At 28.4% G+C, this 21319-nt stretch overlaps 1 protein-coding gene across 8 annotated transcripts in view; it reads right to left on the bottom strand.

The window, feature by feature from the left end:
- Nucleotides 1-11099: 11099 nt before the first annotated feature.
- LOC145326414 (CUGBP Elav-like family member 5) overlaps nt 11100-21319 on the bottom strand; it is an 86152-nt gene continuing 75932 nt past the window's right edge. For 4 of the 8 annotated variants that reach the window (XM_080169759.1, XM_080169757.1, XM_080169760.1 and 1 more), the window contains 3 exons: nt 17835-18079; nt 17602-17704; nt 13950-14836 (listed from right to left, as the gene is read on the bottom strand). In XM_080169759.1, coding sequence (XP_080025885.1) covers nt 17663-17704; nt 17835-18079 — 287 coding nt within the window. In that variant the 3' untranslated portion in view covers nt 13950-14836; nt 17602-17662. Of the gene's footprint in view, nt 14837-17014; nt 17168-17601; nt 17705-17834; nt 18080-21319 lie in introns of those variants that run through there. The other 4 variants (XM_080169758.1, XM_080169762.1, XM_080169755.1 and 1 more) reach the window with 3 other exon arrangements.

Raw genomic sequence — 21319 nt, 5'->3', positions numbered from 1 at the left:
TTTAGGCTATTTTTTTAATTTTGCACATTTTCCCCCATATCTTTGGTGTTTATGGTCCGATTTTCAAAATTTTTTCAGTTAAAGATATCAAAATTAAATTTTCCGTCGTTTGGAGAAAACAATAATGACGGTCAGACTGCCTTTTTGCAGGTTTTTGGCTATTTTTATATTTTTTACATTTTCTCCCATATCTTTGGTGTTTATGATCCGATTTTCAAAATTTTTTCAGTTATACATATCAAAATCAAATTTCACATTGTTTGAAGAAAACAACTATGACAGTCAGACTGCCTTTTTGCAGGTTTTTGGCTATTTTATATTTTTTACATTTTCCCCCATATCTTTGGTGATTTTAGTCCGATTTTCAAAAATTTTTCAGTTAAAAATATCAAAATTAAATTTTCCGTCGTTTGGAGAAAACAATAATGACGGTCAGACTGCCTTTTTGCAGGTTTCTGGCTATTTTTATATTTTTTACATTTTCCCACATATCTTTGGTGTTTTTAGTCCGATTTTCAAAATTTTTTCAGTTAAAGATATCAAAATTAAATTTCATGTCGTTTGAAGAACAACCATGACGGTCAGTCCCATCCACAAAATTTTGTGCTTCGCTACGTATGGATGTTGTCATCCTTGTTTGTATTTTAAATGCATACATTAGCGCTGATGATTATAATTTATTTATATAGTAAACAAGGATGACAACATCCATAAGTAGCGAAGCACAAAAATCATAGATGGGAATACGTACAAGTAGATTTAAAGGGTATTTATCAAAATCAAGAATAGATTTATTGGATAAAATAAACACGAAACCTTGTTTTATTTTGTATGATGACGATGGTCAAAGTAAATTACATTAAAGATGCACATAACAATGGGGAAAATTAATTTGATCCTGATATCCCAAAAAAGTTGGATAAAAAAAACAAAGATATGAGGAAATATGTAAAACATATAAAAATAGCCAAAAACCTGATAAAAGGCAATCTGGCCGCTATGGTTGTTTTCTTAAAACGACAGAAAATTAAATTTTTATATCCTTAACTTAAAAAATTTGGAAAATCGGACCATATACACTTAAGATATGGAGAAAAATGTGAAAAATATAAAAATAGCCTAAAACCTGCTAAAAAGGCAGTCTGGCCGTCATGGTTGTTTTCTTTAAGAGACGGGAAATTTAATTTTGATATGAATAATTGAAAAAATTTTGAAAATCGGACCATAAACACTGAAAATATGGAGAAAAATGTGAAAATTATAAAAATAGCCTAAAACCTGCTAAAAAGGCAGTTTGGCCTTCATCGTTGTTTTCTTTAAACGACGGAAAATTTAATTTTGATATCTATAACTAAAAAAATTTTAAAAATCGGACCATAAACACTGAAGATATGGAGAAAATGTGAAAAATATAAAAATAGCCTAAAACCTGCTAAAAAGCGGTCCGATCGCCAATGATGTTTTATAGTCAATTGATGGGAATGTTGTCAAAAAATTTCAGCATTCTATCTTTTATAGGAGCTGAGTAAATCCCATTTCCCCCATAGCGTTACGGACTGACGGACGGACATAGTGAATTATAGAGTAGCTTCGCTACTAAAAATATAAGAGGAATTTACGAACATACTATTATTTAAATTTAACCGAATAAGGAACAGTTTGATATTAGCAAAGTATTTGATCATTTATTTAGTTTTAATAAAAAAATATATCTTTATCTAATACGTCTTATTTTTTACTTTATATAGGACAATTTTGATTTTTAAGAAACGATGTTGGTGACAAACCGCCGATTTTCACATTATATTGCAACTGAAAAGTATTTTGATAACTACTATAAACTGTAACAGTAAAAACGGTGCCACGGCGGAAAAAAATAATCTTCCTGATTATAGAAATGAGCAATTTTGCTATCTCTTATAGTTTCAGGGATAGGATTGGTTAGGTATTTACACCTAAAATAGTGATTATTTGAATCATTGTTTCATTTTTAATGTTGTTTACTTCTTGACCTGTGTTATTTTCAATTTTTTCATTCTTGTTAATTTTGTATTATAAAGGTTTGTCTGTATTTGACAAGACAAAAATTTTACTAAAATTACCCGTAATACATAGAATACAATACATAAGAAGATCTTTTTTGGTCACAATCATTTCATAAATTTAAAGTTGGTTTGTATATAATTTAATTTCAGCACAAAAAAATTGCTTCATACTGTCAGATGCATGATTTTGATTTTAAGAGTAGAGGGAATGTTTTGGAAATTAAACTGGTGCAACTCATTACATTGCATAGATATATTTATAATTTTATATGGAGTACAAATTATCGTTGAAAGAAACTTACTTTGATATTTGATATTCCCCCGCTATTACCTATTTAGTATCAATTTTATGCCAATATATTATAAAATAAAAATATATAATTTAGAACCTAGAAAACAAGAATAAAAAAATATAAAATTGAAGAACATAAATTTTCTGCAATTTTAAATAAAAACTGATAACAATATTGGTTTCAAGAATAGATTTAATTTTTTGGCAAGTTTAATGCTATGCCAGAAAGCTATCTATTATTAGAATGTCATGATTCACGAAGTTGTAGAAAATCCAAGGTTCTAATAATTTTGAAGAAATTGGGTGCTTTAAAAAAAACTCTTGGAAATGTTATCTATGCAGAGCTCTTATGACTCTTTATTAGCACCATCAATTATTTTCTTCAAATTTTGTTGTCCACGTAAGATATTAGGAAAAGAGCCTTAAAATTAAATCTTATTTTTTTAGAATATATTTTCCTGTTAGAATTATTGATTATTATCTAAAATGGAGATGGGCAATAACTTTTTTCTTTGATATAAAAAATGAAGGGATAATTTACATGACTTTTCCCCTCCACAAAATGTCATACTTATTATATAAAAATAAAAATAAAAAACAGAACCATGACTTTCTGTCCTTCTGTCTATCTGGATGAAGCTTAAGAATTCGTAAACTTTGGATACAGCCTTCTTTTTAAACAGAAAACTTCTCATGTGTTTAATGTAAGATTAACTTTAATACATGTTGATCTTTGAGCCAGGGAATAGATTTAAGTAAAGAAGACAAAATATGTAGAATGATGTTGTCCTTCTGTCCTTTCCATCCTCGAATAAGTGTTTAAATCTTGCTTCTGGGGGTTAAAAAATTCCTCTTCTGAAATTTTATCCCTCCCCCCTTCAGCCCCCTCCCTAGCAAAATTTTTTCAAAGTCCAAAGGAAATTGTAGAATCAAATTATATTTAGCAATTCCTTTACCCGAATTTCCATAAGAGATGGAAAAAGTGTGTAAATTGTGGCAAAGATAAGGAGCCAGATTCTAAAGTCATTTCACTCTACTTGCACACCATGATACAACCTATTACATGTCTAAAATGCTACTGTAACAGCATGTAGTATAATAAGTATGTACCAAGAAAAAACTATTTATTGTAAAGTTTGTCTATCTATCTTACTATGTGTCCGAAATTTTTACTAGTCATAGTATATTACACATTACGCTACAAGTTCAATTTACAGCTGCAATTTCACATCAATAAAAGCACATTTATGTTTTTAAGTATCAAAGAAATGAGCTGATATAATTTTGTAAACTGATTTCACAAGCATTAGGATTTAAAGATAGCAATATTTCTTGTAGATATATCACTTTAGTCAAAGTATTATTGAGGGACCAAGTAAATTATATACTGGATGCTCATGGGTATAGGGTATCATTTTTAAAAATCCAGTCTTTTTTCTTGAATAGCAGCCGAGAAAGTCCTTTTTTTTTGCAGATAAACAGTTTATCCTGGCACCTAAGAAGGATTAGATACAGGACAAAAAACATATTTAACAAACAAATCAGTTTTAAATATTTTAAAAATTCCACATACAAGAATAAAATTATATTGATCAGGGATAAGGGATGGGAAACGTAGGAAAATATTATTTCAGGCCTATTTCAAGCCTAGGCCTATTTCTAGCCTAATAAACCAGTTTTGGGATGGCGCAGTGCTTCGTATAAAACGCTAATAAAAAAGCTGTGTGTGCGTGTGTAGATAAAGTATAGAATCAAATTCAGGTAGCTAGTTTAAAGTAAAAAACATAACTTTTTATAAACCTATATATTAATGGCTTTTGTTAAAATGAAGTTTTTTCTCTCCCAAAATTTTTTTATCTTTTACTTTGGTAATTTGAACTGTCAGAAAGCTATCGTTGGGTTTCCCTCAGACAGATTTTAGTTTGTATTATTTGCATTTTTATTAATGAGTAAAAATTTTATTTGAAAATTTCATTGCTAATTAAAATTCAAAATAAATAAATTAATATGCACTTGGGTAACATTCTATCAAGTATTCTTTGGGTAGTGATATATTTGTACTGTGTTGTATTAGGTATTGTACATATATTAGGGTTAAAGTGTTGTATCAATTCCGTATTAAATTTTTAAAATTCAAAATACAACATCTAATTTATAAACTACCAAATGAAAATTCGTAGCCTTTTTTGTGGCCCTTTTTTAATGTTTAACTCTAAGCAGATTTAATAATTAAGCTAATGTGATCTAACACCATTTATATTTATTTTTTAGTAGCAGACGAAATCATTATTTTTTCTAACATTGTCTGCTTCTAAAATTTTTGCCAATTGGTGATTGGTTGTTAAAAACAGGCCGATTCTTATTGGTTTAGAGCTATAGCTACTTGGGAGCGTCCGCCAGTTTGATAGTAATTTGTAATAGTTGCAATATCCCTTTAGAATCTGGCCGGGACCTAATTAATGGCCAGGTTTCCTATCCCTTATCCCTGATATTGATTGCTTGATTGTTTCTACATAAAACTTAAATAAGAATAAGTCTTAAAACAGCTATTGCCATAAATATTACTTGGTATTGAATTTTATTTGATTTATAAAGTGTTTATATTCTGTGTGTTTGAAAATATATCCATCTCTAGGGAATCTTTAGTGGCGGAATAAAGAAGGGAGTGCACCAAAACTACATCCAGGGGACAAGGACAGTTATGTCCATAAAAAATTATAACATTTTTGGTATTAAAAGAACTACCAGCGGCAGGAATGGAAAAGTGCATTATAATAGTGATGCTATATCAGGCATGTGACATCAAACATTATGGAGAATGCCCATTAACAATATTCAGGTGAAATAATTACAATGCATATTTAGGATTCAAGAACAGGTGTAAAATTATTGTGTTGGTCAATATGAGAGTTCACCTAGCATTAACCAACATTTTTAAGAACGGGCAGGCATGCTGTAATGATTATTGATTAACTTTGCTATATTTAATAAGAAATCTAACGAAATATATTTTCAACCAAAAAATTATGGGATTGTTGTCTCTATACAATTTTAGAATTGACTAAAATATGTTGTGTGTATGTATTTATATATTTACAGGTGAATAATGTATTTTATCAATATCTATAGTTATAACACTGTGACTTTTTAATTCCCGTTGTTCTGTGGCTTTGTATGAAAAAAAACGTGGACTGTTTACTGTTTAGAAATAATATTTTGAAATAAAAATTTTATTTAAGAATTTGAACTCTCAGTTAGGACTCTCAGACAAAGGTTTTGCAATCATTTCGTTTGTTATCTTATGAGGTAGACTCATAAACAATGTTGAGAAAGATTTGCAAATGGCACGTTGTGGTGAATCTGATGCGGACAGACCTATATTAAGAGTAGCTGCGCTCCTTTTGAATACTAGATAAATTGTAAAAATATGTATAATTTAAGAAACTTTAATTTTAACTTGTTTAACATTAACTATTGTATATTTGATTCTTTCCCCCAAAATATATACAAAGGGTAGGAATAGCTATCTATATCGCAATTGGCCTAACCTAATTTTCAGATAGAAAGATTACTATTGTTAAAACTTTAGATCAATAAACTTGTGAATAGAAATCTCTGTTGTTGTTCGGTTAGAAGCGAAGCTTCTCTATCATTTAAACCAAGGATCATCTGTCGTGTCCGCAGCTTACGTTTACTACACTAGCAATTCATTTAATGTCCCTTGGTTTATAAACTGGTCCAATTTGAATCATGTAGAAAATGCCTCTGTATTTCTTTAAAGGGGAAAATTTACTTAGAAATAATCTTTACATTTTCTTACTTGATATTTATAACCAATATTTCTATAGGAGCTCCAGCTATATTATTATGTAAATGTAATGTTTAAGTCTAAAACACGAAGAATACTAACTTTAAAGATTACTAGCGCACAACCTTCGTTGTAACTAATAAAAGATAATTATTATAGATAAAAATTGTATGCTAGCATGTAGTTGATTTTAGGTTACTATCATGTCAGACACGACCCCTATTTAAAGCCATACTAATCAGGGATCTTAAGGGATAACACAATGGCCTATAAATTAATGTACATACCCAATGATGACACATAAAACTATCCGTTCTGTAGATTAAAATTAGTGGTTAAAAACGTTTAAATAATCAACTTAATAAATCAACTAATCATGATTCAGTAAAAGTCCCCAAAGTTGTTAAGCCAACGAATAAGAAATTTTATAATAAAACTTTGGGGGCTAGTGTAATAAACAGCCCATTATCCCCCCTCTCTGCATACAAATAACAAGAATATTAACAAACCATCCAACAATGAGCACAGAAAGCGGTTTTGACTGTAATATAAATATCTATAATATGTATATTTATCCTAGTCTACTTTCCATCTTTCTATCTCTCCATCCTATACTATCTTTTTTCTTCTCTTTTTAACACGCAACATTTGTTCTATATGGTTTATTTTTAGGCCCACCCATAATATATTTCGGATTTTGACAAAATTATTGATATTCTGACGATAATATGTCAACCACGACCACAAATATTTACTGTCATAGGTCAACAACACCTTTTGATTTTTTTTAAAAAATCATATAGGTTTTACAGGAACTTGCCCAATTATCCGTTTTCTGTTAGGGTTAGACTGTGGTGTTTGTGTATTCTTGTTTTACTTTAAATTTTCCCTTTCTGAAAACCAATACAGTCAGTATGTATTAATAAAACATATGGCATATTTGTAGAGCGAGGCTATATTAGGATTCTAAATGTCCTTTGGTTTGTTTGTAAGCTATGCTTACATTGAAAAGTGAATTTTAGGTTAGGTTTTGTAATGGTTTAATGGCACTGCAGGTACAGTAATCCGTTTGAAATTTAGTGGTGGATTTAAATATTAAAATTTGTATGACCTTCACTACTTAAAGATGTTATCATCCCTGTATTAGTATTAATAAATTTATATTTTTACTATTGTTATTTTAGATTCTATAGTCACTTTTTTATTCTATGACGTACAGCTCTATCCGCTCTTTTTATATAGATAAGAATCTATTTTTAAAGTCTAGTAGTTTTACCTTCTATGTTATCCTAGCTATGCCTATAATTTGACCTATTTCATTCCTTCTACCCTTTACTTACTATTTAACCCTCACAGTGATATTTTTTCTGGCCATTTAGAGTACAGACATTCTGTAAATAAGTCATTTTACATTATTTAAGGCTTTGTTAATTCATTTTTGATGTGTAATACAAAGTTTCCAAAACCATAAGCGGTTTTCTATCCTTTCAAATCCTTTTCTACTAATGTCTCTGTTCTTTTATCTTCTACATTTCTTTAAATCTTCACAAACATAATACAATAACCTTTTTAAAAGCAAAGCTTTTCTATAATTATTAAAAGCGAAGCTTATTATAATTAGGGTCGGTCCGTCCGTTCGTCCGTCCGTAACGGATAGCTTTTTTTGTTAATTTAGGCATGTTAGAATTGTCCTATCGATTTCAAATTTTGCATGTTGATTCCTTTAATAGTTAGGTACGATTTAAAAAGCGTAGCAACTCTATAATCATCACCAAAATGTCCGTACGTCCATTTTAAACATGTTGAGTTTTTTACTTTTTTAACAACAAATTTTTGTGTGATCTAATAATCCGATTGATCTGATTTTTGGTATATTGATTCCTGGGACAACAAAGTATAATGTAATAAGCGAAGCAACTCTATAATCAAGTCCTAAAAATGTAAGTATGTCCATATACATTATCCTGAATCTAGCAGTTTTTCAACAAATTTACTTACAATTTTGCTTTGACTAGTATACATTTATATTATGATTATTCAGTTCTGACATTATACAAGTGTTAATGTCCGTTTGTCCTACCGTTTCAGCGCTTCGCTTTTATGGATGTTGTCTATCTTGTTTTAATATAAAAGAAATAGTAAATCTTTGTGTATGTTTTTATACATAGAAAATACTCATTTGATTTGTTTTTGTTTATAAAAAGAATAATTGAATTATGCTTAAAGATAAACATTGTTTATGGCTCATTTTTTGTATTTAAAAAAAAAGTGTTATAAAACTAAAAAAAATTTGTCAAACTTTTTTCTGTAAAATTGCAAAACAAAATTTTGTTTTATATCAAAAAGGTGAAAGTATCTTTTTATTTGTATCTTACTATATAAGAAATATGTGTGTGTATCCAGGGAGGGAGGGGAAATATGTGTGTGTATCCAGGGAGGGAGGGGAAATATGTGTGTGTATCCAGGGAGGGAGGGGAAATATGTGTGTGTATCCAGGGAGGGAGGGGAAATTGCATTATAAATGATTTTGACCCCCAAAGTTTTTAACTTGTTATTCAATTTTATTGACCCACAAACTTTAAGCTGCTTAAAGGAAGTAGATAAATTTATCATCAATTGTCCAATCCCTTAATATTCCTGGTATATCTGAAGCTAGCAAAATCCCTTAATATTCCTGGTATATCTGAAGCTAGCAAAATCCCTTAATATTCCTGGTATATCTGAAGCTAGCAAAATCTCTTAATATTCCTGGTATATCTGAAGCTAGCAAAATCCCTTAATATTCCTGGTATATCTGAAGCTAGCAAAATCCCTTAATATTCCTGGTATATCTGAAGCTAGCAACACCCCATTAAAAGAAAACCTAGATTTTGTTATTTTCCATACAATGGTGATATTAAGTGTCTCGCAAGCTTTGCAGAGTTGCAGCAGACAATATTACTATGTCAACTTTGCCAGAGTTGTATGTCACGCTTATGGTTCACTGTGGAGCACTCCTGCTAATGAAGTGACCAGGGTCCCGAGAGGATTCCTGGGACACCAAAAACATTTTAGTCAAGCAAGACCCTCAGAAAAGGGATAAATATTCTCAATAAAAACCTTCGACATGAACGTACAGGTAAACGTATTTGGATGTTGTCGAAAAAGTTTTAGATTCGGGTTAGGAAAACACAGTGGCATTCTAGAGACTCTTAGAAATGGTAAATACGGCTGCTATGCCGGGCTTTAAACTGACCCGGCTTCGGTTAAAAATTAAATGTGGATTTTGCGTTTAATTTTCCTGTTATTCTTCCCTTGCACAATTGAAAAAATTTAGAATATCAATTTGATTAATAGTTGAAAAAGATCAGAAGTGCCAAAGACAATGTCATTAATAGTATCTAAATATTAAAGATTGCACATTTTAGAATCTATATTCATTTCCCGAAATAAAGTATAGTTCACATATATAATATACATTGTACTCATTATTTTTGTTATTCTCGTATTTTTAAAAGAGAGGCTTTTCTCTAATTGGAATCGGTCCGTTTGTAACGGTAGCTCTGATAGGCACTTTAGGCATTGTTAGAATTTTTGGCAGATTTTGAAATAATGTTTTAATTCTTTATAAGTATCAGCCCAGCCACTATAGATTTATCAATTGTCGTTTGCGCGTCTAATTTTCTGAGCTTCGCTTTTATGGAAAGTGTTAATCTTATTAAAAAGGGTCTTTATCAAGATTTATTCTGAAATAAGAGAAAGGGATGGGGGAGGGAAGGGTCTGTTAAATAATGACTTAATTTCGCATAATGTTTAGGCTCAATGATATAAACATTAAGATAGAAATCAAATATTTTTAAACCTTTGATAAAGGATATGTCGAACTCAAATTTTGTAAGAAAACTTTTATTTATTAATTGCATTAAAATTTAGTGCTTTCACACAAAGTTTCGGTTAAGCAAGGATACTTCACCCCCCTCCCCTCATTTTTTGATGAATTATAAAATATGGAGAGGAGGGTGCCCAAAACCTACAGGGCTACCCAGCACTAAATATAACCTAACAGACCTGAATTAAAGCAATAAACAAACAATCGAAATCACCCCCCCCCCCTCTTTATATTAAATACTTTTTAAAAGCGAAGCTTTTCTATAATTAGGGTCGGTCCGTCCGTCCGTCACAGAGAGTTAGCTCTTTTCGTTAATTTAAACAGGTTAGAATTGTCCTATCGATTCCAAACTTTGCATGATGATTCCTATAGTAGTTAGGTACAATTAAGGAAGCGTAGCTTAGCAACTCTATAAACAATACCATAATGTCCGTACGTCCATTTTAAACATGTCGATTTTTAACTTTTTTCACAACAAATTTTTGTATGTTAAAATTATCCGATTCTTCTGATTTTTTGAAAACTGATTCCTATTACAACAAGGTACAATGTTATAAGCGAAGCATCTCTATAAACAAGTCCCAAAAATGTAAGCATGTCCTTAAACAGTGTCATCTATTTATGCAGTTTTGCAACAAATTTTCTTAAAATATTGTTTGTACTGATGCATTAATATTATGCTAATTCAGTTCTGACAATCTACAAGTGTTAATGTTCGTTTGTCCTTCCATTTCAGAGCTTCGCTTTTATGGATGTTGTCATCCTTGTTTTCTCAAAAGAGAGGGGGTTAACAGTGCTTACAGTTTTCTTATATTAGTGGTAAAATATAATATTTTTTGTTATTATGTTTGTTTGAAACAACAATCATGGCAAAATCTATTTGATAATTAGAGTAACTTCTATGTAGACAGACAGTAAGTTCTGAAGTAGATGAAATCTTTCCTAAAAATTACATACATCTTTCTTTATTGACATAAGAGACAATCATGATCTTAAATTTATTATCTAGCAGATAGACGGGAGAATACATACCATTACCATTACCCATATATAGAGTAAATGAGCTAAAAAAAAAAAAACAATAGATTCTAATAAATCTTTATATTTCAAATCATTTCAATGGTCATACTCATGTTATATAATAAGTAAGTAAATGTGTAATAATCAATAATTAATTTATAATATTAACAAAGTCTAAGCAATCAATTAATCAACTATAAAATTATGTTTACAAAATACTTTAACTGTAAATGTTCTAGTTTAGAAACTAGAAAAAATGTGGGGTGTATTTTAGGAGAGAAATATTTATTCTCAAAAACAACCAGTAGATCAGATTTAAATAAAAAAAATGCATGTATTGATTCTGTTCTACTATTTGTTTAAAGAAATTCTTATTCCTGTCCGTGTGTTTGTTTGTGTATGTGTGTATGCAATGAGGCATATTAAAAGGTTAAAAACTTGGCATCTAGAATTGAAGATTTGTTTGGAAATGTTTACTGTTTACACAAAAACGCCATTAACCAAATGAATCGATCAATTTATTCAATATTTTGAATTGTTGAGTATTTATGCTAATTTACTATTTTGGCGCATTTGTGTAAACATGTATGCTTTAAAAATGCATTCAAGTTGGCGTAAAATGCATAAAAAGCATTTGTTAGCAGAATATTACAGGTAGCAGAACCGTAAACAAGGGAATTACAAGAAAAGAAGCAATTTTAAAGCTGCTTTCTCTAGGGTGGATTTATGTATTCGGATAAATATGCAGTACAAACATCATAAAGAGCTCAAAGTAAATCTTCTCAGAAAGAGGTGTTCTTAATACGTTAATTTATCAAATCTCCACAAAAAGTAATAATTACTCTCCTGTAATATTTTACTAACAATAATAATGCATTGCTTTTTAATAAATTTACAACGGATAAAAAACATGGACATATGTTCATAAAAAGCGAGTTTTTTTCTGTATGACTTTAACTTTGTAGATATATATGATGTTTGAAAGAAATGTTTGTAGTTTCTTTTAGATTTACAAACGGACATAGGGTTATTATAAAGTAGCTACTCTACTAAAAATTATCAAATTTTCATCACAAAATAGGTTTCACTAGGACAAATTTGTGAGATAGAAAAAGCTGGATGGGGTTGGAAAATGGTTAGAATAATAGAAATACGAGTGAAAAAATGTTGGTTCATTAAAATCATTAACTGTATTTTTTTTATGAAATAATAACTTTGTTTAAAAAATATTATCAAATTATAATAAAAGTCATCAAATGCTTTGTTGACTTCAAAGTGCTACAAATTGCCTCACTAAAAAAATGGCAATATTTATAATTAATTATCATTATAAGTAACTAAATTTATAACTAGTATAAAAATGACTGTATATTTTAAATCATTATGTGCATTATCATATAGTAGGTTAAGCAATTTTAATAAATTTACAAATTATTAGATGTTATCCTTATTTAGAACTAGAAATTATATAATTTGATTCTTCTAAATACTAAATCAAATTTACAATTTTTAAAAAGTAATGAGGTTTTTTTGACAAAAGTTTACACTTAAACATCTGGAAAAGTTTCATTTACTTTATTCAGATAACAGAGGTTAATTAATACTATTAGTTTTTTTATACAATTTACAAATGCATTAGCAAAGGTTAAGATTAGGTAAGCAATACTAAGCAATTTGAGAGACTAAGCAATTATTTCCAAAAATCAATCGGTATTGAATTAGAAGTATAATAAAATAAATCTATGTCCTTCTCTACCGTTAATTGTTTTAGAATCCTTGTCTCAGTCTCTCATTAATGAAAAATTTTGGTGTATGAAAGGAAAGGGGTGTGAAATGTATTCCTCAAAAACCATTTCTCCTTCTTTAGTTTCACAAACATTTTTTAAATCAGTTTTGTAATTTCAGACTTAATACTGATTTTTTTGCTTTAAAATGTAACATAAATGCTATTTGTTTGTTCTAACAAGACAAGCATTCTTTCAAAAAAAAAATAATGATAAAGGCCCCAAAACAGTTTTAGTATATATTAATTCAGAATGCTTTTCTCCCTGAAAATTGTGAGATATACTCACTTCAAATTTCTATTGATTGTAACTTGGATTACACACTATTTTCTTTATAATGCATACATATATCATAGAAGGAGAAGGCTTTTATAGGTTTGGTCAAAATTCTACAATTCAAACTTAATGTATATGTTATCATTCTTACATTCTATTAACCCTGTTTAGCAAATTATATTATCCTCAAACATGAAAAAATAAAAAAGTATTTTTTTTCAATTTTGAGAATTGATATAATAACATATTGTAATTTTTAAAATCATATCTTTGGTAAAATTAATATCATGTTAAAATCTTTGGCTTATTCTAATAATTTTTGGTTATAGGATTTTTCAAGTTGAATCCATAATTACTTTTCAGATAATATAAGAATAAGAAATAAAAAAGTATGATTGCTTTCAATTATAATTTAGCTTAATCAAGAATTAAGATGTTTTTTGATTCAATGTTTTTAACTTCTTTTTTCTAGCATCTTTTTTGTAAATATTAAATGGGGGTAATAAATTGATATGTATAAATATGTCATATATTAATAATATTATATAGGTTCATTTCACTGACAATTTTCTAGCTTGTCTAATAAGTTTTTAACTTAATTTATTTACTATATTTTCAAGATATTTTATCAATAAAATTGTGCGATAACTTTTCTTTCTGCTTTAATGATACTCAACAAATTAAACAATGTTATTGATAAAATGTATTTTATACCATATTTTTATATTCTTAGATACAAAGGGGGAGAAAGATCAATTTTCAAACATGATCTTAAATTCTTCAAATAGGGAAAACTAATCAAAAACAGCTAGAACTAATAACTCTAAATTAATAAGCTTAATATAATCATATTTAGGCTAAATCAGAATCTGCTTTGTTAAGATGCAATAAAAAAATTTAACTTAAGAGTTCTAACATTGTTTTTAATCATTTTCCCTTTCACTGTAAAATACATGATTCATTGATATAAATGACTAGTAATAAAAATTAGTTTAATTTATAATGTGACTAGTAAAAAATATTTAATCAGAATGGGCCTCCTTTAAAAAAATGATTTATGTTAATCACAGGTTTTGAAAAAAGTTATAAAATGCTTCTTAATTGTGTGGCCTCAACTAAATTAATTTTGTGCTTTTAAATAATGAAATTATTTATTAATGTGCTTTTGATTATTTTACAAGGCCTAGTTTGAATTAATTCTAGTAAATAAAGAATCAACTTAACAATATCATAAGTTTAAGCTCTTAACTTTTGTATACAATTAAATCATTTTGAATTTTACGAAATGATAATTTTTTTAAAATTCAAAAATAAGAATTACTTACGCTCTAAAAACTTTCAAAGCTAGAAAACTTAAATTAAATATTTACATTATGTGTAATGTTTATAATTATAGCTTAATGTAGAAATATACAAGATAACTCTTACTTATCAGTTGCTTACTGATAACTCTAGATAGTTTAATAATAATAATAATAATATGAATTCATAACAATATAATTAATTATTTTAGATAGCATGAAAATGGTTTTCCTTACACTTTGTACAATCGCATAATGTAAACTTAAGATTTGCAAAACACCATTTTGGCGTAATTGTATATTTCTGGGGATATAAATTACCATTTTCATATTACCCTTATTATTTGGCATACTGTTACTGTGTGAGTGTTTGTGTGAAGGTATGTTTCAGTGTCAGGGTATAGCAGGGAGGAGGGAAGGGCAACAGGGCGAGTACATGTTCCTAAAAAGAAAAAAAATAAATTAGAAAACTAACAACAAATACTGAATTTGATATGTTCCTGACAATTATTAACAATAAAATAAAATACATTCCATCAATTTGCAGACACTAAAAACATTGAGATATAGACACAAAAATAAGATAAAGTGATATGATATCATTCTAATTCATACACATTCATTTCCTAAATCAAGCATAATTTTAATTAAGGTTGGTCCCTAATCATAGAATCTGAGAATCATCTATACCATAATTGTAATATTTTTTCCAATATTATATAAAAAATCTATAGAAAAAAGTTAACACTATATTACATAAGCAATTGTTTTATATAAATTTGATTAATATGAAATAATTTTAGAAAACTACTTTAGTGACAATTTTATCTTCAAAACTCATTTCAGAGTATTTATTTTCTGTAAATTTACCTAACCCAACTGAACAGATTGTTCTACAACATAGAAGAAGGATAACAAGTCAATTATCATTCTCTTTTATGATAAAAAAATATATATTAATCTGACAGAACTTTGTAACAATTATTCCATCAAGTGCAAACATCCTGATAAATTGTGTAATACAAAAATAACTATTAGCAAACTTTATAATAAATATAAAGTTTCTTTTTTCTAGGAAAAATCTGTAAGTCTGTCTCATGCATTGCTAACCTACATATAAGATATCCAATTATAAAAATATACAGTGATTTAATATTTTTTATTTACCTAAATAAAGAAATCTAATAAAGTATAAGATAACATTTTTTGGAAATTCAAATATATTCAAAGACTGCTTAGTTTAATGTGAAAATTTCTCTGAGATTTGTCATAAGTTGAACTTCATCAATAATATTAAAAGGGAACATAATATTTACTCAGCTGGTATTAGAGATATTCCTTATAAACAAGACTTGAATCAATAATTCACACAGTTCATCTGTTAGTATGTCTTACTATCCAAAAAGCAAAGGTGGAACAGGGAAAGTCAAAAGTTTGTCAGCTTAATCTTCTATAATAATCATCCTGGCCAATGGGAATCAACTTTAAAATATATTCTATTTTAAAAAACCTTGAAGGAAAAGATTAGAATACATATGGGCTTAGCTCTGGGACATCCAGGGTAAAGGGGTGATTACCCCCAACCCCCTAATATTTTTGATTTTTAGTATATACCCCCCCCCCCCCAAATAAGATAAAACTGGACGTCCTTGCCTCTATGATACACAGAAAAATTCCCCCCTCCAAAAAAAGTTTATGTTTCAATTTTATCCCCCCCCCCCCCCAATAAAAAGCTTGGACGTCCTTGGCTTAGCTTCTTATGGATGTCTTCACTATCAGCAGTTCTCAATTCATTTGTATTATATTAGATAAATTACTCTACATAGTTAATAAAAAAAGACATATAAACAATACATCTAAATCGAAAAATATGAACATTAGAAACATTTTTTATACATCAACATTATCAAATTACAAAAAAATAAGTGCCAGTAGCTTCTATGTATTAAAACTTGTTACCAAATCAATAACATAAATTTAAAATCAATTACATTTTTTTCTAAAAACAAAATATTGATTTGATAAAAATTTTCCTAACATCGATCCATTGAATAAGAGCATTTTTTAATGAAGACGTTTATATTTTCTATGAAACAAATTAGTATAAAAGTCAGTAGTTGAAAAGTCTTAAATTGTAAACAACTTGTAAACTGTGGAACATTTAAGTTTACAGTTGTAAAATTATTTGAGCATATGCAAGTTGCAATTTCCTCCTGCATTTAATAAGAAGTTTAGATAGAAAAACAGTTTCCCTATATATTTTTTAATTGTTCATCCAACACCAATTTTTAGAAAATTAGCACTACTAGCCAAACTTATAAATTTCCAATTACATTACTTCTTTAAGCTTTTGTAGCTATCATTACAAGGCTCGTGTCATTGAAGCCTAGTAGAAAAAATGTAGGAAAATTAAACTGCCCTAAATGAATATACTTAAAATGAGTTTAAACACTTGTTTAGATTGTTACTTTAAGCTAATTTCTCTTTCCTTATTTCGCATGTAATTATACATTCATCATAACATAAACAAAACAGTAAAAAGTGAGAAATCACAAAAACATAAACAGATATACAGCTCGTACATTGCTTAGTTGAAAGTTAACATTTAGTTAGCACTTACAAGGAAGACTGACTAAGTAGCTAGTAGAGCTGGCTCATTTTATAATTTCATCTTAGATACAAATATAGATTCTGTCTCTCTTGTTGTTTGGCCGTAGTAGAATGTAGATAGGTAGATAGATTGAGCAAATACTCGATCAACTCATCCAATTTACTGAATATTCAAATATCTGCTTAACTCAAGTATTGTCACAACTAAATACAATTTTCTACCAAGTAAGTGGAAATTTTATTGGTGGAAATACAAATCCGCAATTTTCATATTATTTAAGGTTTTTCTTTTTCTTGAAATTCAAAATTTCAAGTAAAGTTTTATATATATTTTTAAAATGTTTTGGAGCTTCTAAACCAATTTTTATGGTCTTTTTAATTTTGGTAGAAAATACTATTTTGTAGATACACCCAAATTCACATAAGAGAAAAATCATCTAAAAATATAAAGAGTTAAACTTGTTCCTAAAGCTTTTCTTCCCTTGTATCACAGTTCAATAGCAAGCTTCTTCAATTATTTTATTTAGCTACAAGTAAAATAAAACTCTAGGAACAATACTATATTGAAACATATAGAATTAATACAATTTTGCCTACCTTAAATTTGATTTAAGAATTGGGGTTTGATTCCAAAAAATGGGGAATTTTCACCAGACTTTTAATATGGTTTACTCGCATCTTTTGGCCTCTTAAGTTGAACCTAAAAAGGTTAGTAATAATTAATCAGGTTAAACAATAAATTGCATTCAAATTTATTTTGATTTTTTTATTCAATTTTGTACCAGTAAAAAAAGTATTAAAAAAAAATTTAAGAAAAAAAACAATTATACCTTGAGACGTTTCATTCCAATTTGGAATCCATTCATAGCTCCAATGGCTGCCTGGGCACTGGTAGGATTGTCAAAGCTAACAAAGCCAAAGCATTTACTTTGATTGGTTGCCCTGTCAATAAACACCTTGGAGCTGATAACATTACCAAAGGGAAGAAACATTTGCATCAATTCTGCATCTCCAAATTCTTGGGGCAGATGATAAATAAACAGGTTACAACCCTCTGGTCCAGAGATAGAACATCCTAAATATATACAGATGATAAATAAACAGGTTGTAACCCTCTGGTTCAGAGATAGAACATCCTAAATATATACAGATGATAAATAAACAGGTTACAACCCTCTGGTCCAGAGATAGAACATCCTAAATATATACAGATGATAAATAAACAGGTTACAACCCTCTGGTACAGAGATAGAACATCCTAAATATATACAGATGATAGATAAACAGGTTATAACCCTCTGGTACAGAGATAGAACATCCTAAATATATACAGATGATAAATAAACAGGTTATAACCTTCTGGTCCAGAGATAGAACATCCTAAATATATACAGATGATAAATAAACAGGTTATAACCATCTGGTCCAGAGATAGAACATCCTAAATATATACAGATGATAAATAAACAGGTTATAACCCTCTGGTCCAGAGATAGAACATCCTAAATATATACAGATGATAGATAAACAGGTTATAACCCTCTGGTACAGAGATAGAACATCCTAAATATATACAGATGATAAATAAACAGGTTATAACCCTCTGGTCCAGAGATAGAACATCCTAAATATATACAGATGATAAACAAATAGGTCCATAGATAGAAATTAAATATATAGAACCCTTTCCCATCCCTAACTGTAAAGTTTCTACTTTGTCTGAGTAAGCTAATGAAAAGGATCAAATATTATATAATGAGCTCTCTATTACTTAACAACTTATGTGTTCCTGCAACTCAATAAAAATAAAGAGAATAAAATTGCTGCTAAATTTTTTAATACAATTACAGCATAAAATAAAAATAAGTGAAAAAATATAATTTAATTTGTTTTAATTTAAGATATTATATGGATTTTACTATTTATTTGAAGAAATCTATCAGCATCTTTGTTTGAATAATAAAACTTGTACTCCTCTCCATGGCACAAATTGAATTTGATCAATAATTAAATGAAATCCATCAGAGGGTTAACTTACAAAATTAACAAAAAAATAAATATATCAAAATTTAAAATTATTTAAAATCAGTTTTAAATCATTACAATATTGTTTACTTTTTATCATTATTTTGAAAATATTTTCTGTTATGAAAAATCTACAAGATTTTTTATATTTTTGGAGTTAAATGTACAATTTTAAATCTAAATCTGTGCTGTTATTGCCAATTTATTGTTTGTAAATTATGCTAATTATTACCATAGTTGCTAAGTTGTAGCACTACCAAGTGTCTGCATTATTGAAAAAGGGGGAAAGATTTAATGCTAATAAGTTATAAGGGAACAAAGATTTTCTAACACTTCAGGTTAAGATTAATTTAATTTTTTCAGGGTAATCTATTGAAAACATAATATTTTTTTCTATCTTTTTTGCAGCAAAAGCCTTCAATTTATTTTAAAATCATACTTTATTTTAATCCTAAGAGTAAATCTATCACTGTCCTGTTTTAATGCACAGACTTAAATAAGTTTACTGAGTAGATGCATTTTGCTATAAACATTTGAGACCACTTGAAATTAGTTTGTTTAGTGGGGTAATTTAGTAGTTATTGGTATTTATTTAATTTTTCTTTAATATTTTAAATCATGACTTCAATAGAAACCAAGTTAAAACTAAAAAAGAAAGGTAAGGTGTCGATGTGTATGCCTGTCTGTACCAAAAGATCTCATTAGAAGTAAAGCTTATTACAGGTACTGGAAATATTTAGGGGATGATAGCTCTAACCTCCTAAGAGAAATTGCTTATTAAAAAAATTAAACCTTCAAAAATAGTTTTACATCAAGACAGTAAAAAAAAAACAGATAATATTTATTAATTACTTAATAGGAGAAGTAAGAAGAAAATTGTTGTTTAATAATTAATTTTTGTACTATGGTTTTCTACTATTTAAAGAACTAACATTTAAAGAAAACAATACAAAAATAATATCAAGATATTTTACTTAATTATATACCTTATATTATACAAAATCCAATACAAAAGCTTTCTATTGATATTTAAATTATAAATGTATACATAGAATGTAAATAACATCACAAGAATGACAACGGTCATAGCATATATTATGTTAAAATACCTATCTTCACGTAGTAATGCATATCAGGTCTTTAACCTGCATAGGCCAACATTCCACTATAATAGCTACTTATAAAATCTGCTAATTTTTATTTAAATTTATCATTAGTAAGTTACGGATTGGCTTTGCTCCAAGTAATAAGATTAAAATGGAACTACAACATGGCATTCCGAAAGGAAATGAATTCATGAAATGGTGGTTCTAAAGTTAATCTATCTAATTGATATTACACAATAATTACAGGCTTAACTTAAATGAATTATACTGGAAATGTCCTAGAAATTATCTATAATGTGGATGTTAAATGTCTTTTCCTTAAATGTCAGATGAAACATACATTATAAAGTTGATTTTGTCCAATTTAAGGGCTTTCTTTTCAGCAACAATCTAATAAAATTTACCTTAAATATTTAGGAATAACCAATAACTTTAGGGGTGGGGCATTTATTAAAGAAATCACAATTTTGTAGTATAACAATCCTGGTGGCTAAAGTGGGCCAGCCAACCTTGCTGGGTCATCTAGGTACAGAGCAAATCCTTTTTTGTTAAAAATTGTCCTTGTGACTGGTTGTCTAAATGGCATGGTGGAAAGTCAGATCACGAAATCCTATCAAGATAAAGTCGATATCTCCGTCATTTGTTGTCAACATAAAACAACCAAAAACTTTTCTGCCCTAAATCTTTTTATTGGTAAAGCTACTCTATACGTCGAAATGTCCGTACCTCTGTAAATACTGCAATATTTATCAGCTCCTATACAGAAATAACAAAAAAACTCAAAGCCTTTTGTTGCTGAATATGCTAAAAAAAGACATCTAAAACATAAATTTGAATGCAATGTATCTGCGTAATATTATATGAACACTGTTTTCGTCCATCTGATATATTTGACTGAAAAATACAAAGCCAAAATGCTAACTTAAATGCAATATGTATGATTTATTGTTATTTATCTAAATTTTTGCAAGGAAAAGAATTTGATATTTTAATTTGATTTATTTTTAAAAATGTCATAAATAAGAACACTGAATATGAATTTTTAATTCTGATAAAAAAAGAAATGATGAAAGTATTTTTTCAAAATTAAGCATGTTTGTATTTATTGCATAATCTTTTTTGCTATAAAATGTGGTGCTTTATATTATTCTACTTTGTTATGAAGATTTCTTAATCAAATTATT

This window comes from Acartia tonsa, chromosome 8 (assembly GCF_053477335.1).
Source record: "Acartia tonsa isolate MP-2025a chromosome 8, ASM5347733v1, whole genome shotgun sequence".
NCBI classification, from domain to species: domain Eukaryota; kingdom Metazoa; phylum Arthropoda; class Copepoda; order Calanoida; family Acartiidae; genus Acartia; species Acartia tonsa.
Note: the sequence above shows the minus strand (reverse complement) of the source record. Positions and strands in the feature narration are given on the sequence as shown.